The 24,974-nt window shown below is 38.6% G+C and overlaps 2 protein-coding genes across 13 annotated transcripts; one reads left to right on the top strand and one right to left on the bottom strand.

The window, feature by feature from the left end:
• Nucleotides 1-716: 716 nt before the first annotated feature.
• On the top strand, nucleotides 717-21,879 carry tmem269 (transmembrane protein 269). 12 transcript variants are annotated; one of them, XM_081386256.1, is made up of 9 exons: nucleotides 727-1,034; nucleotides 7,775-7,838; nucleotides 10,292-10,406; nucleotides 11,491-11,539; nucleotides 14,980-15,127; nucleotides 15,365-15,462; nucleotides 19,610-19,753; nucleotides 20,329-20,529; nucleotides 20,802-21,879. In XM_081386256.1, the coding sequence occupies exons 3-9, from the start codon at nucleotides 10,404-10,406 to the stop codon at nucleotides 20,909-20,911; spliced, it is 753 nt and encodes a 250-aa protein (XP_081242382.1). In that variant the 5' UTR covers nucleotides 727-1,034; nucleotides 7,775-7,838; nucleotides 10,292-10,403; the 3' UTR covers nucleotides 20,912-21,879. The 12 variants fall into 12 exon arrangements, with proteins under 12 accessions (XP_081242378.1, XP_081242383.1, XP_081242382.1 ...); XM_081386258.1 differs by having other exon boundaries at nucleotides 830-959; XM_081386259.1 differs by lacking the exon at nucleotides 727-1,034 and adding an exon at nucleotides 4,033-4,386.
• Nucleotides 21,376-24,974, bottom strand: LOC308703025 (tyrosine-protein kinase STYK1). The gene is made up of 10 exons (XM_081386250.1): nucleotides 24,846-24,974; nucleotides 24,644-24,726; nucleotides 24,369-24,518; nucleotides 24,055-24,252; nucleotides 23,691-23,872; nucleotides 23,524-23,607; nucleotides 23,225-23,436; nucleotides 23,100-23,140; nucleotides 22,912-23,008; nucleotides 21,376-22,780 (listed from the first exon to the last, which is right to left on the bottom strand). Exons 2-10 carry the CDS (start codon nucleotides 24,693-24,695, stop codon nucleotides 22,603-22,605), a joined length of 1,194 nt encoding a protein of 397 aa, XP_081242376.1. The 5' UTR covers nucleotides 24,696-24,726; nucleotides 24,846-24,974; the 3' UTR covers nucleotides 21,376-22,602.

The raw sequence follows: 24,974 nt of genomic DNA, 5'->3' as shown, positions 1-24,974 counted from the left end.
ACTAGGCAAAAAAATATATACAGTATATATATATTTTTTATTTTAGTTCGTGATCTAGTATTTCATGTTGTAATAACTTAATGAACCCATTTTTACAGTGACAGTGCCATACCTACTACTGTAGGTTACCTTAATGCACAGTTAAAGGGATAGTTCACCCAAAAATGAAAATTCTGTCACCATTTACTCACCGTTAAGTTGTTACAAACCTGTATGATTTTTTTCTTTTTCTTCTGTTAAACACAGAAGAAATTTTGAAGAATATGGGTAACCAAACAATTGATGGACCCCATTTACTTCCATAGTATGAAAAAAAAAAAAAAATACTATGGAAGTCAATGAGGCCAATCAACTGTTTGGCTACCCATATTCTTCAAAATATCTTCTTTTGTGTTCAACAGATGAATAAAATCATCCAGGTTTGGAACAACTTGAGGGTATAGGCTAAATGCTGACATAATTTTCATTTTTGGGTGAACTAGCCCTTTAACTGAGAATAACTTGTGTTTTTTATTTTAAGGAGAATATAGGACAGCATACAGTGATATAAATTAAATTGCACACATTAAAATAATATTTTATAATAAAATATATTACAAAATGTATGTGAATATGACTTCCATTGACTATCATGTGTGTACAGGAACACTAAAGTGTCTGCACTGGCTCTTCCCCCCCCCCCCCACCCCTCTCTCTTCTGCAACCTCCTATTCTCGCCGATCGACCAGATTAGGTGCAGTTGATGCCGAACTACGTATTTGTTTTTTGATGCGCGTCGAGAAGGTACTAGAACTATTTCGATGTCATTTCCGGTGGAATATTCCAGTAAATCCTGCCTTTAAAAGGAGACGCGCTGAAAATGCGAACTGCGTTGTCTGTGACAGGTGCAGTCTATAGCCTAACATAAATGTCATCTTCGTCCATTAAAGGCCATAACTGTTTTTGGGGAACCACTGAATGTGAGTAAAATTAAAATACTGTGTCGTCGATATATAAATCCAGCAAAAGCCGTTATTTGTCGCTCGACTTTGAAGGTAAGTTTGTTCTCACATCGTGACATATCAAGTTTTAAAACTACATTTTGAGATGAGAGATACTTGTATTCTTGTTCATATAAGCAACGTAACAATATTGTTATATTAAATGCTTAATTTGAATGACTTGAAAATTCTGAATAGGGCATAACAAGAATCAGAGTACATTCATTCACTATATATAATGTTTAGAACAGTGTGTCCGTAATAAAGTCAAATAAATGTAATGTAACGTAGGTGAGCGCAGAAAACCGATTGCAACTGGATAAAGATACAAGACAATAGCTGTCTGATGTAGAATACGCAGTTGTTTTAGACTACAGCAATGAGATCGTGCAGTACCTGTTTATAGCCTATAGAAATGAGATTGCGCAGACAATGCGCATACGCAGCCTTTTCAATTGCAGAAGAATTGTGTATATTTTAGCCACAAATGCCAATTTCTCAAGGCTTGGGCTACTTAACCTTATTAATAAAGCATAATCATTCAGTTGTGAACTGGCAAGTGTAGTTAACAACTTGTTAAATAACCAGACTTCCTCTTTAGTAAGGTTGAGACAGGTTTCTCCGTAGCTGCTATGTAATTTATGGCGTTGTGCAACATACTTGTGGTCCTGAGGCAGGAGTCGAAGTGCGTTTGAATGGATATCGGGCATGATCTCGGGGCGTGCGGTCAATATTAACTGCGAATGCTCTGCATACCCAAGCCATTCGTGGACTCTCTTATTAGTATTAACTCTATGAATGACTATAAATTCCCTCTTTTGAGGTGTACCATAAAGCTTACGAGATAGAATTTTGGTAAACCGTATGTAATTGTCAGTCATTTATTTGCCAGACGATGGTGAGCGGATCCACACAACAGCTTTGGCGCCCACGCTCTGTTGTTATGCATCGTCATCATCGTCCTGCGTTCTCATTGGTTTGCTGGCATACGGGTATTTTATGCGTAGGGAAACTGTCAGCGAATCGCTCTCGCTCGCCCAAGCCAAGAGATGGTGCTCGCTGCAGAACACGAAATCCAGGGGGAGGAGTTGGATCCAGATCCAACTCCTCCCACTTATATATACCTAAATAACGGCTCTACCTAAACCTACCCATCTCCACCCCCTGATCCCTAAACCCACCCCTAAACCTACCAATCTCCACCCCTTAGATCTGGATCCAACTCCGCCCCCTGGATCTCGTGTACTGCAGTGAGTTGCTATTACAAGCCAATAGGAAATGTGCTGTTGCAGCCAGATCTCAATAAACGAAAATCGCATAATATTTGATACAAAACTCACAAATTAAACTATTTTCATAGCATTTCATTTTCTCTATAGTGATTTATGTTTTAACGGTTAAAAAAAAACAGACCTACTGTAAAGCAGACCTACTGTAACTATCCAAGGTTATTAATCGATACGATAGTGTATGCGTTTGTTAAAGTCATTGCATTATTTCAATGTTTTTTAAAGAGCACATTTTTTTTGATTATACTTATATTTATTATAATTATATTTTACTTATTTTTTATAATATAGGCTACTGATATTTATTAATTATATTATACTTTATATTTTAGTAACTTTTTATATTTTAAAAACTTTATTTTTTTATACTTATATTTTTCAATTCTTAATTAAAAAATACTTCCGGCATTTTTTTGTTATTTGTCGTCTCTTAATTAGATCTGAGTCTTTTGTGTGCCCTCAAGCCCGGTTTATACCATAGACTGTAAAAAAACGATGGACGACGCCCCCTTCATTTAAACTGAAGCAAAGTCCTAATATGGCGCTGACATCTTGCGCAGATTTGGGACCCGAGTCTGCGCAGTAGTGAGCAGGAAGTAAAGCCGCGATATCAAGGTCCCGCCCTCACTCTCGCAGAAACCGTTAGTACAGTTTACTGCAGAACAACTCATTATGTCAGTGTGAAATAAACAGTTATGGACATGTAGAAATTAAAGCTGAAGCTCCAATCTCCTTTCGAAAGTCGCCAAAAAAGTCTGTTGGTGCTTAAGTAACTACTTCCTTTAGAGAAGCTGTCAGTCATGATGTCGAATTCCCGTTTTTATAGCATCAAATAACTAACTAAAGAACAAACTTATTTTAAAAAACGAACACTTAAATTTACATCAGCGTGAAAAAAAAACCCGACCTAAAATGACAGAAAACATCTTTGGAAAAAATTCATTCAAAGTTTAATTTGATTGTTTAGTTTCCATCGCGTTCATTAGACTTCATGGGGAGGTGGGCTTTATAACCTATACTGGGATCAGCCACCGGGGGGCAATTGAGACACTTTGGCTTCACTTTTCAGGACTTGTGCGGCACACTTGGTTTATACCAGGGGGGCATGGATTTCTATTATTTTGAAGGTACCCCCGGGCGCCGCCATTGGCTAGCGGACCCCCACCTGCTGTTAGCATCCCATTGACTCCCATTCATTTTGGCGTCACTTTGACAGCGAATAACTTCACATCTGAGGCGTTTAAAGACTCCATTTGTCCATTATTTATTTCTAAAGAAACACGAAAATGTATAAAAGGCTTCATTACCTTGTAGCTTACGTTATGGCCCCGTAGAAGCAATTTTTGTAAAAATAGGCTAACGATTGCATCATAGCCACGCGACTCTCTGTCGCAAAGTAGGAAATTACCGTATGGGCAGGAGGAGACGCTCGCGGGCAATCGGGAGGACGTCGAGGCAAAATGACAAAGTAATTAATCAGAACACCTACTAAAAGTTTCTCCTGCTCATAGCTCGTGGACATCTCCTATTCACACTCTCCGTCTCTGCAAGTTTCGGAAGGGAATGATTCAGATTTCTCTTGACACAGCTACTAGAAGACAGACGGTTTGCTTACGTGACATCTACGTCGTCAAGCTCAGTTTGAGTCTGCGCAGTACGCTCGACCCCCAGGAAGTAAGAGTTTCTAATTGGCTTCACTTTGTCTCCGTTGAATCCAATGGGGTCGCTGTGTCCATTTCTTTTACTGTCTATGGTTTATACTCGCCGTGTGCACGAGCACAACCGTGCGCGAAAAAAATGACGTCATTGCGGTGTGGGTGGTCGTTCATGGAAACTTATTTCAAATAAACAATTTAAAGATAATTGTGACTTATCTCACAATTCTGACTTTTTTCTCACAATTGCGAGTTTACATTTCGCAATTCAGACTTTTTTTTTTTTTTTGCAATTGCAAATGTATTTCTAGCAATTCTGACTTTATAATTCACAATTCAGTGGCTGAAACAAGCTTCCATAGTCGTGCCCGTTGAGTGCACACGTGGCGGTGTGCAGGGCATTTTTTGTAACTTTGCGTGCGGCTCCGCTTCCGAAGATATACAACCTACCTTGCCAAGCAGGTATGTCTGTACTGCCATCTTACCGGCACCCAGTTTGAGGCATTGTCTAATTATCTAACCCATACATGCTAATTTGCATTTAGTTCCAGAACAGAAATTTGAACATTTTAAAGCCAGGTTCAAAATTCTGGTTTCATTTTATTATTAGAGTTTTTACAGAAGGGATTTTGGATTTCTTTTATTATCACTCCAGAAATCATAATAAAAAGGTATATTTACACATGACACAATAATACATGTGTCATTCTCTTTTTGGTTTTGTTTCATCCCCATGTTTTCATGTCTTTTATTTTAAAGTTTTCCCATTGTCACGTTCTTGGTTTGTCATGTGATTACCTTGACCCCATCTTGTGATCCTTTCATTTGCTTCCCTAGTCTCATGTGTAATGTTCCGATTAGTTCCCTTGGTTCATGTGTCATGTTCTTATTGGTTTATTAGTTCATTGTGTTCTGGTGTGTCTTAAGTCATTAATCTTTGTGTATATATAGCCCTCATGTTATCCATTGCCTCTTGTCTAGCTTTGTTTTTGTAACCCGCTGTGGGTGAGTTTGTTTGGGCCCCTAGGGTCATTTTTAACCCGAAACATTATAATTTGTAAAAAAAATTTTTAATTGAGTGTTCATCTTAGTGGTCCAAGACCGTAGGACTTTTGTCACACTTGAACCACAAATACACACCCAAAAATGTACTGGATTTGAGGAGTTTATGGTTATAAGACCCCCTTAGGAATGAATGGAATATGTGAGGAATGCTTCTGTATAGAAAAACAAAAAAATTGTTCAGAAATAAAACTTTAAAAATTTAATTTAAACGTAAATAAAATAATTATAAAAACAATGCATTATAAAATAGAAAAATATTTTACAAAAAAAAAAAATTTTATGAGCCATATGTGCCATATGTCATTTTAGGGCTTCGGGTCATTTTGACCCGCAAGGGAAGGATGATGTTCATGTTTTGCCTTCAGTGGACATTCATTACAGAAAGCCAGACCAAAGATGTTTTTCGGCATGGACTAAATGACTTAATGAATCACCTAATGCCGGACAATACCCCTCACTGGACTTTGGCCAAGGACAATGACTGTGCACTCTTACTGAGCGGTTCTTCATTTTCTGTGGAAGTTGTGGACACGGGGCCTCTCAATCCCACATTATCTACAACTCCAGAGTCTCGTCACATCACGAGTGCTACGCCAGAGTCTCTTCACATCATGGCCGCCACGCCAGAGTTTCCAGACGTCATGGCCGTTCTTACACTGCCGCATACACGTCTTCCAGAGGTGGTGACTGCTACAGCTCCAACAGAGGTGGCGGTGACCACCTGTGAACTAAGCCCCATGCTACGGCCACAGAGGATGTTCCCAAACTCTCTGCCTGCACTGTTACAGCCAAGGAGGTAGTCCATGAACAAACTGTGCCCCATGCCATGGAGTCTGTCCATGTCTGCTCTGTTATGCCCAGGTGGGTTATCCATGTCTCTGCTCCGCCATGGCCTCCTGATCTGTGGGGGTCTTCTGCCCCTTTGTAGTGGTCTTCTGTGCAGCCGGCGACTCTGTCGTCTACGGATCCAGGCCCGCCACTGCTCCACAGTCCATGGCCTCAGCCACTACTCCACAGTCCATGGTCTCAGCCACTGCTCCACAGTCCATGGCCTCAGCCACTACTCCATGGTCCATGGTCTCAGCCACTACTCCATGGTCCATGGTCTCAGCCACTACTCCATGGTCCATGGTCTCAGCCACTACTCCATGGTCCATGGTCTCAGCCACTACTCCACGGTCCATGGTCTCAGCCACTACTCCACGGTCCATGGTCTCAGCCACTACTCCACGGTCCATGGTTTCAGCCACTGCTCCATGGTCCATGGTCTCAGCCACTACTCCATGGTCCATGGTCTCAGCCACTACTCCACGGTCCATGGTCTCAGCCACTACTCCACGGTCCATGGTCTCAGCCACTACTCCACGGTCCATGGTTTCAGCCACTGCTCCATGGTCCATGTTCTCAGCCACTACTCGAAGGTCCATGGTCTCAGCCACTACTCCATGGTCCATGGTTTCAGCCACTACTCCATGGTCCATGTTCTCAGCCACTACTCGAAGGTCCATGGTCTCAGCCACTGCTCCACGGTCCATGGTTTCAGCCACTACTCCATGGTCCATGTTCTCAGCCACTGCTCCACGGTCCTTGGTCTCAGCCACTGCTCCACGGTCCTTGGTCCATGGTCTCAGCCACTGCTCCACGGTCCTTGGTCTTAGCCACTACTCCACGGTCCTTGGTCTCAGCCACTACTCCACGGTCCTTGGTCTCAGCCAATACTCCACGGTCCTTGGTCTCAGCCACTGCTCCATGGCCCTTGGTCTCAGCCACTGCTCCACGGTGCTTGGTCTCAGCCAATACTCCACGGTCCTTGGTCTCAGCCACTGCTCCATGGCCCTTGGTCTCAGCCACTGCTCCACGGTGCTTGGTCTCAGCCAATACTCCACGGTCCTTGGTCTCAGCCACTGCTCCATGGCCTAGGCCCGACACTGTTCCACGATCAAGGTCATGATCCAGGTCCTTTTTCTCTTCACGGGCCGGTTTTGATTGGTTCCCTTGGTTCATGTGTCAGTTTCTTATTGGTTTATTGGTTCATTGTGTTCAGGTGTGTCTTAAGTCATTAGCCTTTGTGTACATACAGTAAAGCCCTCATGTTATCATTGTCGCTTGTCTAGCTTTGTCTTTGTAACCCGCTGTTGGTGAGTTTGTTTTGTCCATGCTCAAGTTTATGTTCATGTTTCAAGTCAGGTCTTTGTTTATTTTGTATTTTGTTCATGTTTAATTTTAAATAAACTGCACATGGGTTCTCACTTCAACTTGCCTTTAGTGGACATTTGTTACTAAATGAACAAACCTTTTGTAAAAACCTATATAGATAACTTTTTTTTTTTTTTTTTGTATGTAAATAGTATTGAAGTGGAGAATTTTGGCTCGGTGCATGAGGGGAAAAATAGCTTTTAAAGATATGTATTGTAATTCAAATCAACAGATGCAAATAGATAAAGTACTAAAATAAAAACAATTAAATGTCTTAGATGTTTTCTTTCCTCAAGTCTGAAAGAAGACATGTTATAGAATTAGCCCAAAAATATCTAAATTGACCAGCACAAGAAAAACAATGGTTGTTCTTGCCTTAAGTGGGGGTCTTTAAGAACGCAATTGGCACACACACACAAAAAAACACCATGTTACAATATTAAATAATACAGTGGTGTGTCTTGGTGGGCTGGTCTACCTGTTAGGCAAGACTTGAAAGCACACAATACACTCTGTTATTTGCTGTAATCCATGATATTATGTTGTTCTTATTGCCATATGTTAAAGCTGCTTTTCTTATGTGATTTAGTTGCAGTGCTGTATGACTTGGAGAAATTTGGACACCATCATGATCCTTCTGACTCCAACATCTGGTATGTAGATTAATCGGTACATGGTACATGTCATTTCTGATCCCTCCACAGCTAATAATATGGCTGTTTGTTATGATTGGAATTGTTAATAATGAGTGGCACTAGCTTTTTTCTGCAGTCAGTAATGGTTGGCACAGGCCTGGACTTCCTCATATGCTGAGGACAGCTCTGGAGCTTTAGAGGCTAGGTTCACTTTAACTCAGTATCTTGGGCTGGATTTAAGACCATTTTACTGTTTATTCATCACCAATAGTAGTTTCTTAGTGGTTGGCTCATATGTCTGTTATTTAAAAACATATGGGCTATTATTTTGCATGACTTATGGTAGTATTTGTCCTGAAGTTGCTTATACTTTTTAACTTGCCTATTTACACAGGTTCAGTTATGCAACTGAAGTGATGTGCTACCTATGGACAGTATTAGACAGTATTAGTGTTCTAGAAACAGATAAACGTTAATCCTGTCAATCCGGGCTTCTGTCACATGGAGCAGAGGAACTATGCATGCAAGAAGACCTTTGGTAATGGCTACGTGGGGTCTTTTAGCAAAAGTTAGTTGATATGCTCTTTGATATTCATGTCAATTGTTAAGATTACACTGCCACAACAAAAAGGAGGTATTTTCCTTGCTTCAACTCATCCCTTTAGACTTCGGACTAATTTCTAGTTATTTCTCTAGGTAATATGTAATTTTAGCTTTCGTACTATCTATCCAGTTTTATCTAAATGTCCATAAATAGGAAGCTACTATAATTCTGTATCTCACTTATCTTAAAGTGCCCCTATTATGCTGTTTTAAAGGTTCCTAATTTTGTTTTTAAGGTCTCCTACAATAGGTTTACATCCATCCAAGTTCAGAAAACACTTTCATATTCTCATAATATTGCTCATCACCTCATTTCTCAAAGAGTCTGAAACAATTTGTTCGAAGATTCAGTCTCTCGAAACCACAAGCCTACTCTGCTCTGATTGGTCAGATGGCCCAGTCTTGTTGTCATTTGTCTACCATTTACAGCACATGTCAGAAACGAAACGCCCCTTACCATATTTGAATTTCAACTCCGGAGGCTTCCTCAATCCTCTGCGATTGTACAGACTGTAAGCACAGTATTAATGGCATTGATTTTACCTAATCAATTTGAGCCTGAGTCAGATGATGAAACATTGGAAGAACTAATTGATCAACCCAAACCTCCTTCACAAGAACGAGTTGAGCATGACATTTCTCAGTGGTAAGTATTTACTAAGTCAGTATTAACAAGTGTATTTCCATCAACAAGCCGATGTGTATATTTCTAAGCGCACATGTGGGAACTGTATCATTAACTGTCAATAACGGTACATACGTTAGCCGAGCACTAACGTGAATGACTGATGTAACATTACAGTTTGTAAACCAAAATCTCGCTTCATCCTTTATCATTACTCAAGGTAGTAAGAAATATTAATGTGCATTAATTGACACAATTTTAGGTAAAAGTGGGTCTACAGCTGAAAAAGCATAACTATTTCAGTAAGACAATGGGTCACATTCACTAAGCATGCATACGCACAAATTTGTGCGTGAAATCTGTGTACGAATGTTTTCACGAACAAATCATTATTCACCAAAAACATTTGTACTAAAATCTATTCTAAATGTGTGAAAAAATGAAGGAACAACTGAAACCACATGTACGCAAAAAGCACTTTCTCTGTGTGGCCTTATAATAGTGTTAAGTTATATATCATCTTAACACAATTATTATATTTATTATATTATATAAAAGAATACAATAATTATAAATTATAATATTTATATATATATTAAATAATTAAAAAATAATAATTTAATTCCATCTTAAATATATTTTACAATATATGCAGTGAAAGAGTAAGAAAAGCTGCATTAAAGCTTCAGTTAACTTTAGCTGCGTTAGAGTTTATCTGAATAATGCAGATTCATGTACAGCCCTGAGGCTAATACAGGCTAATAAGAGGTCTGTAATCTGGGTCTGTATAAAAGGTGTTTATTGTATTTGAACTGGTTTTATGTATGACACACTTGGCTCGAGGATCTGTTGAGAGAGCGGCATATGTTTGAAGAGTGTCTAAAGGCTGTAAAGGAGTGGTTGTGCAGAAAGCCTTATATGGAGATAGTTTGGGCGTGTTTTATGCAATGACTAACCTAGTGCACACGGCCACTCATTTAGAAGACTTCAAATTCACTAACATTAGAATGAGATTAAAAAAAAAGTCATGTGCTCATGCACGTGTTGTGAATAAGGCAGAGATTTTTCGTTAGAAGTTCAAAATAATCAAATAAAAAATAATCCAATTATTAGTGAATGAGACCCATTAACTTCAGTTATCTGGTTAGCTGGTGCACTGGGCGTACACAATATAAAACACAAAACTACGTATTTTGAACACTAAGTAGGAAATATATACATCAATAATTAATCATACTTGCAGGTTGTGATTAAGAGGAGCAAGTTGGCGTTTTCCAAATCCCGAGTTGACCTCGCTGAGATTTGAGAAGCAGTCGTCATATAATGACAGGAACACAACAAAAGGCTATACTGCTATGGTAATTTTAACCCCTGACTCTTCACATCCTCATCCTTTGAAAGTGTTTACAAAGAGAGTGCTTTAGCAGCACAGAAAACAGCATCTTCTCGACATGTCGACAACACAAAACAACTACAGTGTTTGAGGGCGGGTCAAAGTAGAAATTGTTCGTGGGCAGCCAATAAAGACCATTGGATGGCTTTATGCAAATTTGTTACATACAGGTACGTAAATATATGTTAATGGAAGTGAGACTGGAATTACTGATGACTCGTTTCGGCAGTTCAGAATCAATTCTTTCTTTTGGGAGACAATAACTTTATTTGTCATGCACTTTGATCTTTAAAACTTTGCAGACCTTTTACTTTCACAAACAGCTATATTACACAATATATTAAAAGGTAATATTCGAAAAAGCATAATGGGGCACTTTAATATAAGAAATATAAGAAGGTGTTACTTTCATAGTTTACTACAACACTGTCATGCCACATTTCATCAGTTAGTCCAATACTAGTGTATTTTGCATCATTTTATGAGAGGCATTTAGTTTTTTGAAACTTATATAATTATTTTTCACATATAATAGGCCATGCTGATTTTAATTAAAATCTTTTTGCATATACATTTATTGTAAAAATTAAGTTACTTGAGACACTATTTGGTTGAACTATAATAGGTCTATACACTACTGTTTAAAAGTTTGGGGTCGGTAAGTCTCTAATACTCACCAAGGCTGCATTTATTTAATTAAACATACAGTAAAAAAGTAATATTAGGAAATATTATTGCGATATAAAATAATTGTTTTATATTTCAATATATGATTTAAAATTTGATTTATTCCTGTGATGACAAAGCTGAATTTTCAGCAGCCATTACTCCAGTCTTCACTACCAATATAATTCATATTTACTTACTTTAAGTAGCTTTATTAATTTAAGGTTATGTTATTCTCAGTGGATCTCACATTCTTTAATAACCTTTACAGACTTTACAGAAATCATTTGAACTAATTGCCTTAATATACAAACAAACATCAAGCTCTATGGTGAATTCTGTGTGTTGGCATGTGCTGTGTCTCATTGACTGTTTTCTTTCAGATGAAGAGTCGCTTGAAATCGACTGGCTTTGGAATCACATCAAGTTCAGGTTACAAAACACAATAGTAGGAACCCTTCCTTAAAGGTGAAGTGTGTGATTTAATCTTAGTTTAATATGCATAAACGGCTATAATAAGCCTTTTTTTTTCTTGATTCCCCCTAAAAATGTAAACACTGTGGTTTTGTGGCACTATCAAAACATCACTCTGTTGGTTTGAGCAGACAGACGTAGCAACATTGGCTCAACCAATGGTGTGGGTTTAAAGCAGAGCTATCTGTTTTGCTGACCAGTGGTAGACGGGGGATGTGTTTGTTTGCTAGTGACACAAAAATTACACACTTCACCTTTAAACCTTTTTAATGTCTTTGTGAATGCTATAGGCAATATTTTTTGTATTACTGAGCTTAAAATATTTACACGTAATGTGCATGCGTTCTTGCATGCTTCCCTCACCTAGAAAAGCAGCACATGCCAAAAAATGAAAGTTGACCTGCAAAGAACTTGTCATGTATACAAATGTTTGTGTCTTTTGTCATTTAAAATCTGTAAATGTGGGACTTGAGCCTCCACAAGCATTCCAATGAAGATCTTTGATAGCATAATGACTGAAATGTTACAAATGATGATGTGAATTTCTCTAGCAAAACACAAATTCAACAACTTGAGATTATTCAACCACTTAGATTGTATGCCCACTGATTTGCTCCAACACAAAGACTTCTTTGTGTGACTTCATTGAAAATCACAGCAGTGTTCCAGTGGCAAAACAGTCTTGGTCACACTTAAAGAAAAGCACTAGAATTTTAACAAGTCTTTCTTGCTTATTTACCTGATTTGAGAACATTCACTGTTAATATTATGTTACTTTTGTAACACAGTGTGAACCTTTATAGATATCATCTGTATAGTGTTACGATTTCAGTAGCTGGATGAAATTGTAATGGGTGCTTGAATGCAGTACAAAAAATAGTTGGTTAGTAAATGATTTATGAGAATGCTGCTTTAAGATTTGAATCTGCAGTGCACTGCATGATTGCCAGTTGTGGGTGTGAGCAAGCATAACTTCTTTTACAAAGACAGGCGTCTTGTTGTAAAAATGGTTATGTCAGCCATTTTTAATACTCCCTCAATCAACTGATTGCTGACCACTTTCTAAACACTGTAGTCAAAGCAACACCAGATTCTCTTATCCAAATGAACCAAACTCTGACGTCAATCGAACTCGGGTGCGCGCCAAAAAGTACCTTAAAGGCTTAATTTATAATTAAATTTGAATTATATTTTCAAATATTTAAATTTGTTTAAAGATTGTATTTGAACAAATTGCAGTGTAGTGTAAACAACCTTTTTTCCAAAGCTTCAGTTTTAGAGGGCTAATGGTTGTAAGATCATGTGATGTTTGAATTGAACTCCAGTAATATTTTTTCCCAAAACATCTTTCTATTTTCTGTTAATGTGTAATTTGCTATGGTAATAGTGCTTTGTGGTTTCAGTGCACAGGGATGAACAGTCATTTGTAATCACATTTGGTTGTTTTGATCATATCATTCAAGTGAGCAAGAGTTTCTTTCTTCGGGTTTTATTTATTTTACCTTAGCATATCGTTTAGAATGTCATAATTATTGTTTAATTGAAATTACAAATATTGTCCAGTGCTTGTTCCCCCCCCCCCCCCCGCCCCCGCATTACATAAATGTTTTTTTTATTTTTATGAAAATGTTAATACTACAATGATTTGTCTTAACCTCATTTCAAAATTATAGCTTAAAATTATAGTTAGCCCATCCAACTGAGGTGGAGACAAGTGTGGTAGAGATTCAGGTGGACCCGATGACGCTGCTGTACTGGAGGGTCGAGGCAGAACTTCAAGCTTGCAGGACCTAGATGGAGACGGGCCTCGGCAGACAGTGGTGGAGCCAAAGAGAAGGAAGAACCTGGTGGAGCCAAAGGGTTGGAGGCAAAGCGTAGCTGGAGGACCGGCAGTCCGTGGGTGAACCAGGGTGATGACTGACAAAGGCAGAGCCAGAGGGATGAGGGAGCCTGGCAGAGCTTGAGGGATTACGGCCACGGTGAAGCCAAGGGAGCGTGGAGCCAATGGGTCGACAGGGCAAAATGAAGTCCAGGGCTCTGAGGCTTGAAGTGGAGCTGAGGGATTGACCACAACGACACAGACTTGGCGCTGGGTGAGGAAACTGCAGCAACAATGATGGAGACTTGGAACTGGCTGACTGGCTGCTTTCACATTCTTCAATAGTAACACTAGGTGTCGAATTCATCACATTCACCACTGGACGTCTGGAGTATGTGCGGGGCTCCACTCCATGCCCTCATATGCTATTCATACCACCACAGGCACGGACACAGGGATCGGCTCTCACACCTGATCAGACTCCTTTTCCAGCTTGAGCTTCGGAACGACTGTGGCCTCAAGAGTACACTCATACGGGATTGAGTGGATTTTGGGCGTTGGCGATGAGTAATCCTCCTCTTACTCACAGATGGTGAATGGGGCATCCACACTGAAGTGGCAGCCAGTTAACAAATTCTTGAAAATTGCTTTCTTTTTCTCACTGAGCCCTGCCCAGAAAAACACACAGGATACCCATAGTGGATGAGATGGAGCAGGTCTTAGAATTCCTGTGTCTGTTCCTCAAGGGAACAATCCCCTTGAGAAAGGATAAGGATTTGTACTGCCGCTAGATCCATTCTGCTGGGTTCCATCTTTCTGTCGCAATGAGGTTGATGCCGAGATGAGGAGATCAGGATCTAGTTTCACCAGTGTCTTCTTATTTATTAAAAAACTCAAAAAATAACAAAGGTACTCAGCATATACTGTACTGGAATCAAAAACCGTGAACAGAACAACCTTCTAACAGCAATGAAGATGGAACCAAGACTAACTGAAAACACAATCAATATATATATTAACACAAACCAATGAGCAAAATGAGAAACCGGTGCAGTGCATAATCAATCAATGAAAAACCAGGGTGACATACACTTAAACAGGCAACAGAACAGAAAACCAACTCAGAATACAACTCAAACAAAACTCAAACTCAGATCAAACGTATTTGATCAGAGTATTGAACCGATGTATTATTTCATATAATTATACTATTTATTACATAATTATATTGTTTTATTATTCACATAATAATGTGAATACAAAGGTTGTTTTTTAACAAATATGGTTTCAACACTTTTTGCAATAAGTGAGAGAATCATTTGTGGTCCTCTATTTAATGGTAAAAATACTATGTTAATATGTTTTAGAGAGGATAAGTGAATAATTACAAGAATCACATGTTTAGGCTATGGAGGAACTTGCCCTTTAGAGTTAGTTAGCAGATATTTTAAATAAAGTTTAACTAGTTGACTTCAATTCACACTTTAATATATTTTTATGTAACAGAGCTCTTCAAACATGCACTGAACTCACTGTTGTGTAATTGCTCATGTTTTTTTGTTGTTGTTTTTTTTGGTAGCCTTTTTCCAGGACGCTAACAAACTGCTTCTAAACGAACAGGCTAACTGGGTGCATCTAAAGGAGTTTGCCCGGAAAAATGCTGCCAACTCTCTTTCTGTTGCCAACATGCTCATGGGCATGGCCTCAATCCTCTGCAGTCTCAACGGGTATGCATTCATGCTTTTGATTTGTACTTAACAGAGAAAATCAAATGCATAAATAAATATATATTTTGAGATAAATCTATTTGACTAGGTGACAATTCATTATGGGAATGTTGTTAAAGTAGAAGGAAGTTTAAAGGGATTTCAGCCAGCAGCTGAAAAAAAGTTTGATCTTAAATTCAGTTTAATCTCTTTGACTTGTTGTTTTGTGCTTTCTTTCTTTGTCCATGTTATTCACAGCCATCATCATGCGGCCTGCTGGCTGGTTCTGATCGGTTACCTGCTGGATTTAGCAGATGGAGCGGTTGCTAGGCAACTGAATGCGTGTTCTGCACTGGGTGAGTAGTGTTGAGTTTTCTTAAGTACAAGTGAATGGGGCCAGGAGTGAGTCTTGTTGCTTAGATGCTTTTATTTTCAGTCCCCATATCAAGAAATAGAATGAAGGGAAGGAATAAATGATCAATTCAATAATTCAAACATAAACATGTAAAGAAAAGTTATAAAATTATATTTTGAAAAGCAATTTAAAATTTTGTTATTTAATTTATTAGTTATTTAATTTTGATACAGGAAACGAAACAATGTTTCTCCAGGACCACAGTTCTACATAAAAACAACACCAGACTACAAGACTGGACCAGACAAACACAGATTAAAGTAAATTATATAAACTACTAAAAACACTAGAAAGGACTTGAACTAGGGCTGTAAAATCGATTAATCGTGATTATAAATTTAAATGAGTCAATATCTTCCAGAATGTGTTTTAGTCTTACCCTGATTCACAACAGTAAACCTATAATAAGTGTTTATATTTTAGACCTGACAGGATGGTTTTGCGGGATATTGCTTATGTACATCACTCTCGTCTCATCTGTAAATAGAGAAAAGTATCTTCAGCTTCAAGGTACACTGTGTAGGAATTTCTGCCATCTAGCGATGAAATTGTATTTTGCATTCAAACGAATAGTGCTCTCTAGCGCCTCGCTTTTTCAAATGCGTGTTGCAACTACGGTAGCCGATATGTACCAAGAAGCTATGACAACATGACTTCCAATAGCACTTCATCGAGTTTTCTTTCGGGTGACGAGGTTCGTTATTTCAAACAAACTGCAACTCGACACACAACGAACAAACAAATGTTACAGTATGAATCACATGCACGAAATGCAAGCCTTATTACATCAAACATAGCCTATGCTGCTATTCATCAAAGAGCCTTTTTATCTTTTAACTATACATGTTATACTGTTATGCTGCCTATATAATAAAGTACACAACCAAGCAATGAAAAAAAGCTTGTAATTTAGACCGTAACATTGACTTACCTGTCGAGAAGAAAGCAGGCAACTTCAGCGTCCCTTTCGAGGTCTTTCTCCTTCATTAGCTCTTTCTACCTGGAAAAAGCTATCCCGACATTAACCCTCGTTTTTTGAAACGTGAACCCTCTCACTGATCTCCTTGTCCGTTTCAGCTGGTTTCAGTCACGTGACGAAAACGCGTTGTGGAAACTCATTGAGGTAGCCTAGTGCTTTTTGTCCCTCTCTGATATTATAGTTTTTCAAGATGGCGGAACGGCATGGGAGCCTCCATGGACTTACCCGTCCCATGTAAATAAAGATAAGAAATTCTTTGCTAACAAGGATAAGTCAGATCATTAGCAGAGGTAATTTTACACTAATGAGGACGTTTATGAATAAACACATTGATTTTAGCTAATAAAATACTTAAAAAACTATACAGTGTACCTTTAACTTGTGAGTGGCATAGGTTAGTTGTCACAACAAGCTTTAAAGTTTAACATGGAGCACACTAAAGAATCTGCTGGCAAAAAGAAAATGTGACTGAGCTCATAATAAAAAAATACTTTGGCTTGGCTTTTCAGAGATGGCGAGAACTGAGGGATTTGAAATATTGTGAAAAGAACTCTTAACAGAGTTCTTTGTAAATCGTTCTAAAGCGTACACACATGGATTTGTTCTTAACATCGTTCTTACGTTATACGCTGATTTCACGCAGCCGTTATTTTGAAATCGAAAGCGAGGCTCCGGTGGGAAGAAAACCGGAAGTGTCGCCTTTAATCATAGGAGAGTTGCGAATGCGATGGCGTATTGTGGTGTTTAATGATGTTTTGTCAATTCTAAAACTGTACATACATTTCTTTCATACTTTAGACTATATACAGTGAAATTCATTTATAAATAAAATATTTTTTTTATATTATTCAGAAAATAAAAAAAGAAGCAGGAATGAACTATATAAATATCCTATATTGGATATTAACATCCAAAAGTGTAAATCGCGGCAGCAGCTTCAGGTTGGTAGTCCAAAGCCATTGTTGTTTATCTTTACTTCCGGGGTTTTTCCCACCGGAGCCTCACTTTCGATTTCAAAATGGCGGCTGCGTGAAATCAGCGTATTGAATTTGGAGTATTCTAAATGAGCGACCACATGCCCAAGGTTATAAATCATAAAACATGCCCAAACCATGCCCATATAAGGGCTTTCCACACACCCTTTCCTTTCATCACTCTCAGCAAACATGACACTCTCAAGTATGCTATCGCATAATTGCACACGTAACAAGAAACTTGATAATAGTAAACACCTTTAATACAGACCTAGATTACAGACCTCTGATTTGTTCACGAAAATGTTTGTATGCAGATTTCCCGCACAAAAACAAAACAAAAAAACAAGCAGGTTTTCTCTTTCAAACCACAAAACCTTGCCAGCTCTGTAGTGGGAAACCAGTGGATTGTGCAGGTGGTCACGTCCACCCAGCTGCCTGAAATAGCTCCGCAATGCCCTCACAATGCCAAGTCACTTGTACTCTTGAGCTGCTTACTGTTGTCGCTCTGTTGTTCTGCATGACCTCACTGATGGTTGTTGTTTTGCCTCCCTTTTATGGCAATTGAACAGTTCGTTTGTGATGAAGCAGCCTAATTCAGGGGGATCATGTTCTGATTGTTTGTTTTATCCCGATGCTTTGGACCACCAACATATTTGACATTGCTCAAATTGTTGACCACGGAATTGGAATACCAGTCCACTTGTTTGGACACACACTCAAATGTTCCAACCTGGTGAAAACATGCCCCCACCTCTCTATATAAAGAAACTTCTAAATGTTGTTTATAGATGATGATAATGAGCTTTTTTTGGACTGGCATGAAGATTTATCTCTGTTTCTCTTTTCAGATTGTATTAATAGTTTAATTAATAGTTTAGTGCATTAATAGGAATGGAACGGATGGTCGACTGGTAATCCAACAACAGAATAATCGATTAGCATCACAATAACTGTCAGCACAAGTGATGGGAAGTCCAACTCATTTCCGTCAATCAGTTTGTAGCAAGGTTAGTGTTCAGGGAAGAAGGAGGCGGGAACCGGCGAATGTTCCACATAACTTTAATTAATAAATAAACAAACACAAAACTAAAGCAGCAGCCCCTCATGGATGCCTGCTTCACAAACATAACAAAACACAATGCCTGGTCCTCTATCGTCCTTCACTGCTGTCACTCCTTTTATCCTCTCAGAGCTCCTCCTTGAGACACTCGAGGCGCATTAGTAATCACACCACCGGCCTCGCTCCATTCCCTTGGCTCTCGGCCCCGCCCCGCACTGCTTGCCACACAGTTCTTTAAAAGAAAGCGATTCAGCGACTCTAAGTGAAGTTTATTTAAAGTTCTGAAGGAGCACGTTCAGGTAATCAACCAATCAGCATCGCAAGAGTAAGCCGGTATATATAGCCGTCCCTCACCTCTGTCCCGCATCAGTTTCACAACATCCCTCCACCACCCCATCACCTCACACTTGGCTGGTTTCTATCCCAGTCAAGGATGGGGAGCACTCTGGGTTCAGCCAAAATCTGGGCTCCGAGCCCTCCCCTGGACAGCATGCCAAATAAGCATAATTTACCATATATGATTTCATGTACGTGTGAACTCGTGAAATTATATAAGTTTTAAGCCAATGAGTGCTGAACTGTGATGCCAGTAACTCGTTTCCACATCACGCTTTGAACCGTAGTGCCTGTCTGTTACAAACTGTCAGCCAAAACTTGGGATTTTGGCATGTCAGCTAGTCTTAGCCTCAGATGTCATGCCCACAGACCATTGGCTGAACGTCTGATGCATAAGGCACACAAAATGGGAAACAATTCGGGAGTTTCAAAGTCATTATCTGATGAATAATGAATTCTAGGGGATTTCCGGGAGACGTGTGAGTCACGTTTTTTATCGGTCTGCCTGGAAACAAAGCCATCGTGACACCCTTATGGAAGGAAAAAGCTGTCATATTTACAACTGTGACAATGAGTGCATAACAGGATCAACTAAATGCTGGATTTTCAAAAGTATATGTATATCATTTATTAGATGCACCGCAGTCTGTTATTGTAGGGACAGTGTCTTGTGCATTGAATGTTGCGTTTTTCGAGATGCAACAATGTGTTTTTTTGTTTTGTTTTTTTACTGCAGGAGCGAAGTTGGATGATTTTGCTGATTTCACAACATTTGGAATAGCAACATCTCTTATCTTAAGGACATCCAGTCTACTGGATAACATCCTGTGCATGTTGTATGTGCTGTCTGTATTTACTCGTCTCTGCTTCTTCTCTAGTGGTGAGGAACTTCCACCAAGATTGTTTACATACAATACATACATAACGCACAACTTTTGTCATTAGCTGAACCATTCTGTTTGCCAACCCAAGAGAAATCTCACTCACATATAATGATAAAAAAAAAACAATTACCACTTTTATTCAGCAAGGATGCAACCAAATTGATCATAAGTGACAGTAAACACATGTAATGTTACAAAAGATTTCTATTTCAAATAAATGCTGTTCTTTTGAACTTTATATTAAATGTATTATAAAAAAGTATCACTAAATTGATAGTAAGAAATGTTTGAACACTAAATCAGCATGTTAGAATTATTTCTAAAGGATCGTGTGACACTGAAGACTGAAGTAATGATGCTGAAAATTCAGCATTGCCATCACACGAATAAATTACAAGTAAAGTAGAAAACATTTGTTCACAATATTACTGTTTTTACTGTATTTTTGATCAACTGCAGCCTTGGTGAGCATAAGAGACTTCTTTCAAAATCGTCCAAACTTTTGAATGGTATATATATATGCCTATAAATAGTGGCTGTCATTTAGAGATGTGTCTGCTGTTTTCCGCAGGAATCCCGTTCATGTACCGTGGCCTACCATGCATCTACTCCTCTGCCATCCTAGTGTGTGTTTCTCTGCTGACTGGAGGAAATATGGCAGTACTGAGAATCTTAGCAGTGGCCATGATTATCTTCATGGTCAGTCAGAACTTCTACCCTCATGACAGAGTACTGGAGTCTCAGGCCTGGAAGAAGGTGGTCTACATCGGAGGTAAAGCCAATAACCAATAAATGACTAGCTATTAATAAATTCAATGTCTACACTGTTTTGTCTAAATGAATAAAAGGCAAAGGAATGAATTGGGCATTACAGCATTGTATTAAAATGAATATTCATTTTGAGATTTGCTAAAGGTTACATGATGTAAATCTAATTAAATTGTGGGTGTTCAGTTTAAAAATAGGGAAATTAGCATGTACATTTATATATTTACCAATTTTCACCAAATAATTGCATACATTTTTTTTTTTTTTTCTGTTTAGGAATTGCCATGGTGTTTTGCTCCTCCTTCCCTCCAGCTTGTGTTTACTACTTGTTATGGTCAGTTTCCTACATACTGTTTCCAACAACCCTTTGGAGCTGCAAAGTGTAAAAGGGGTAATGAGGCTCATTCGACAGAGAACCCCTTGTGCTTCTGCAAAGAAAAATCAAACCAATTTAGAAAATCAGAAAAATCACTTTTTGTTTTGAGGTGATGAGCTTCATGAAATCTACATGATCTACAATAGGAGACCTACAGTACGGACATTTTGATTGCTGCTGTTGTTTCATCGCTAAGGATGAGAAATGCTCTTTGCCTCTGCTTCACACATATTGTCATGTGTTTGAAGGTCATGTTGACACAGACACAGTAGATGGTCTCTAATACACTATGTGTGGTGTTTGTTGCACAGTTCAGCCTGACTGATTTAAATCTGAAAAGGCAAGAAGCAGAGTAGAGATTGTCAAATTTGCTGTGGAATTTATAATTGTAGAATTATGCTTATTATTATTATTTTTTAAAATTTTGGTTATTGTTTAAGAGACTGATCCGGAAAAGACAACTCAACTCTTAATCATAATCATATTTTTTGCTTTCTTTATTCTGATTACATTGCCCTTTTTAAAATAAATACCATAAGGGAATTTTATGCATATGATCTGTGTCCTTTCATGTAAAAAAGCAAAAACAAAAAAAACACTACAGTATGAAAAAAGTAGTGGCTCATGTAGTTTATCTGGTGCCTGGTTCATGTGTGACTTTGATCAACACTTTATGTCCCATATAATATTAGCTAGGCCTTTTAAAACAAATGCCTCAAATATGAAGAATGTGGCAGTTGGTTTAATTTTGATAAATGAGTTTATCTGTATCAGTTGGCCTCTGTTTTAAGGGGTCCTGCTTTCTGACTCGGTAATCAGTAATGACTTGTTTAGCAAGTGATCTTCCATTGGATTTGCCATGTACTGTTCACAGGTTCAATGGGAGATTGTTATCCTGCAACATAACAGTATTGAGGCATTATTTTGTGTTTTGTGCACCACTTGTGGTTACTTTTTATTAAAACTTAGTTGGTGTTAAAAAGAAAATGTCTTTGTGGTTTTTAAAGTGTACCATGTACCATGGTATCTATTTCCATCAAAATACTGCAGTACTTTTACTGCTGTACAACAGCAAAAAGCAGTAATTAGAAAGTTAGTAAATCAAATTTAAACCCATTCTCTTAAGATGAGGTCATGTGACAGAAAAAAAAGGTACGTTGTAAGACGTACAAAAGAAAAAGCTTATAGATGAAGGTGAAACACTGAAACCAGAGACAGCTAGAAAAAAATACTCAGGACTTTTTACTTAATACTGTAGCCTGAAAAATAATATTTTAAAACATTAGGTAATAAGTACACCTATACTGGGCTATCGTTTCTCTTTTTAATACCCCTCGCGACAGTTACTAAAACAATAAAACTGTCGTAACGTCGCATTAGATAAATAAATAACATGGCATTAGCCATCCCTTTAATCAAAAACAGAAATTAAAATGACAAAGATTCTGAAAGTACTTTCTGATTTTACATTAGTAGCAATAATATATTTAGCCTCATTAATAATATAGGCTATGTCACCTCATTTATCCTCCTTCACGTTCATATTTGTCAATTCCGAGAAATAGGGCGACATCTAGTGACGTTCTGCTCGTCATGCCATGGCTAGACGAGACTCCGTCTCTACAAACTACCTGAAATTTATTGTGCTATTTTTACGCACTGCAGAAATGACAAATTGGAAATCCTCTGAATGTGTAGATCTCATTGACATTGAGGCAGTCCTGCAATCCTCATGTACTCACAGATGTCTATTTGTTGTTCAGAGCGAAGCGGTTTTGTGTCAGCGAGGTCCTTGTACGAGTCCAGAAGCCGAATAATGGCAGAATACACAGGCCGGTCCTTGAAGTTCCACATGCAGCAGTACTTTATTAAGTCATATCTGCAAGATATGCCAGATAATATGAATTTTCAGATTTTCTTAAACACTTGCAGGTCATAGAGGAGCAAGACAACTATTTACATGAGCAATTAGTTATGTAAAAAAAAAAGTAAACAAAAGCAAAGACTTACAATGGGGCTCCACAGTTTTCTGGTCTTTTCATCTGGTAATGGGCTAAAGTGTTGGGCAGCACTTCAGACGGATCCAGGTCAGGATAGGGTGGAGACCCTTTCAAAAGAGAAGGAAGTTCAATATTTTGTTTGCCTCATATTATTTTTAATGAAAATGTTCAAAGTAACAACTGGTGTATTAATATTACCCAAGGTTATCATCTCATAAAGCAGGATTCCAAAAGACCATCTGAAAAAGTACGACAGCACGACTTTAGCACATTGGTCAAAGCGCAGTATTTTTCAAGTTTTCAAAACTTCCTGATAGACTCACACATCACTCCTGTCTGTTATGGGAAGCCTCATTATCCGTTCTGGCGCCTGCCATTTTACAGGCACATTGACTTCTTGATCCACCATCCTCATCTGGCGGCTCTTAAAAGCCCAATCCAATCCGGACACTTTGACAGAGAGTCCTGAACCAATCAACATGTTCCGGGCTGCAACATCCCCATGAATAATTCTGTGGTAGGAGTGTATGTAGTCCTAAGTAAAAATGAACAAATGATTTTAATGAACGTCATTTACTTGATGCTCTATTAAGTATGAGTTTACAGGACATAAATGACTCACCAGACCGGCTGCTACCTGTTTAGCTGCTAGATAAACAGACATCTCTGAAAACACTTGGAAGTTATCACTTGCGCCACATCTGTCCTGTTTAGAGAGAGTTAAGTTGAGAAGAAAAATGAGGGATGTGACAACCCATGTATATTCTTTGTCAACGTAGGTGTTTTTACTTCTCGAAGACTCCAGAGGAAATGCAGGAGGTTTCCTGGAAAGCTTGCCTCCAAAACCAGATACATGGGCGTCCGGCGTGTCTGACAGTATAACATCTTCACTATATTCTTGTGTTTGCTCACTGCTGCAAGGAAGAGGCCAAAATCCACAAATTCTGTAGCCTCCGATTGATTTGACCTGTCTGAAACAAGATATATCCAACATTTGCAGTCTTTCAGTGTGACTGCAATCATAAATTCTACTATTTTATTTCCTCTTAAACAGCATGGTGGAGCAGAACTATGGACAACAAAATGAAGAACCATTTTTAATTTAATTCTTAGAAGAAGCATTTCAGAATGATGGATTTGTGTTGTTATGTACCTTTAAGAGTTTTAATCACTACGGCAGTGGATGTGTTGTCTTGTTTTAGCTTAGCTGTGCAGATTGGCCCATAATGTCCCATCTGAAGCGGCTCAACCCCCTCCAGGGTGCACAGAGCAGGTATCTCCCACAGACCCAGAGCTCCCTGTGCAGGCCGCAGCGTCCCGACGCTTGTGTCCAATGGTACGGGCTCCCCTTCTGAAAGAGCAGATACTATTTCTCATGGTTTGTCCTCAAATACTCAGGCTATCAAACTAAAAATGAACTTTATGCATCTGACATTTGAGTTCAAAGCGTTGCCTTATTTCACACACCGTTTACATTTGAAGATGAGCCTGTGATAACCTGAGCTGATGATCTTTTGGTAACGAAGCTCCATATTATCTGAGACACAACAATCAGGGTGCTGAGAGCCAGCAAGCTTGGGATAATGATGACCGCAAATGGACCTGATCCTTCCTCATCTGTCCATTCATACAAACACAAGGCAAAATACATTTGCTGAAAATGTCTGAAAACAAAGGTAAACGCATTTAAAGTATGTCAGATGCAATAGTAAGTACTGAAAGAAAGGTGGACTCTTACGTACAACCGACTGGGTCAGAGCCAGATGAGCTGTTGTATTGGGCCTGTACAGCCATAAGGGGGTCTCTTTAACATTTCCAAAACAGGCTGAATAAAAGACATTAGCAAAATCATATGAATAGAAAGAACATATGTTATTAGAGATGAATTCCAAGAAATAATATCTAAACATCTCAACATATATTGTGAGTGCACGTGATCCTTACCTTACTGGAATAAAGGTGGAAAAGAAACTTTTAAAGAGGTTTCTTACTGCTTTTGGTAGCCTTTTTTGTTTGCCTCTTTCTGTTAGCATAAAGTCTGATTTTTACTTTCAGAGCAATGACCGTGAGGGT

This window comes from Scardinius erythrophthalmus (assembly GCF_964197995.2).
Source record: "Scardinius erythrophthalmus genome assembly, chromosome: 15".
NCBI classification, from domain to species: Eukaryota; Metazoa; Chordata; class Actinopteri; order Cypriniformes; family Leuciscidae; genus Scardinius; species Scardinius erythrophthalmus.
Note: the sequence above shows the minus strand (reverse complement) of the source record. Positions and strands in the feature narration are given on the sequence as shown.

Coding starts and splice junctions, on each gene's coding strand:
- tmem269 (XM_081386251.1), top strand. CDS start 11,458: ATGTGCTGTGTCTCATTGACTGTTTTCTTTCAGATGAAGAGTCGCTTG. Junction 15,463..19,609: donor GAATGCGTGTTCTGCACTGG/GTGAGTAGTGTT, acceptor TTTTTACTGCAG/GAGCGAAGTTGGATGATTTT. Junction 19,754..20,328: donor TCTCTGCTTCTTCTCTAGTG/GTGAGGAACTTC, acceptor TGTTTTCCGCAG/GAATCCCGTTCATGTACCGT.
- LOC308703025 (XM_081386250.1), bottom strand. CDS start 24,695: ATGGCTGTACAGGCCCAATACAACAGCTCATCTGGCTCTGACCCAGTC. Junction 23,141..23,224: donor ATAACAGACAGGAGTGATGT/GTGAGTCTATCA, acceptor GTACTTTTTCAG/ATGGTCTTTTGGAATCCTGC. Junction 23,009..23,099: donor TTATGAGATGATAACCTTGG/GTAATATTAATA, acceptor CTCTTTTGAAAG/GGTCTCCACCCTATCCTGAC.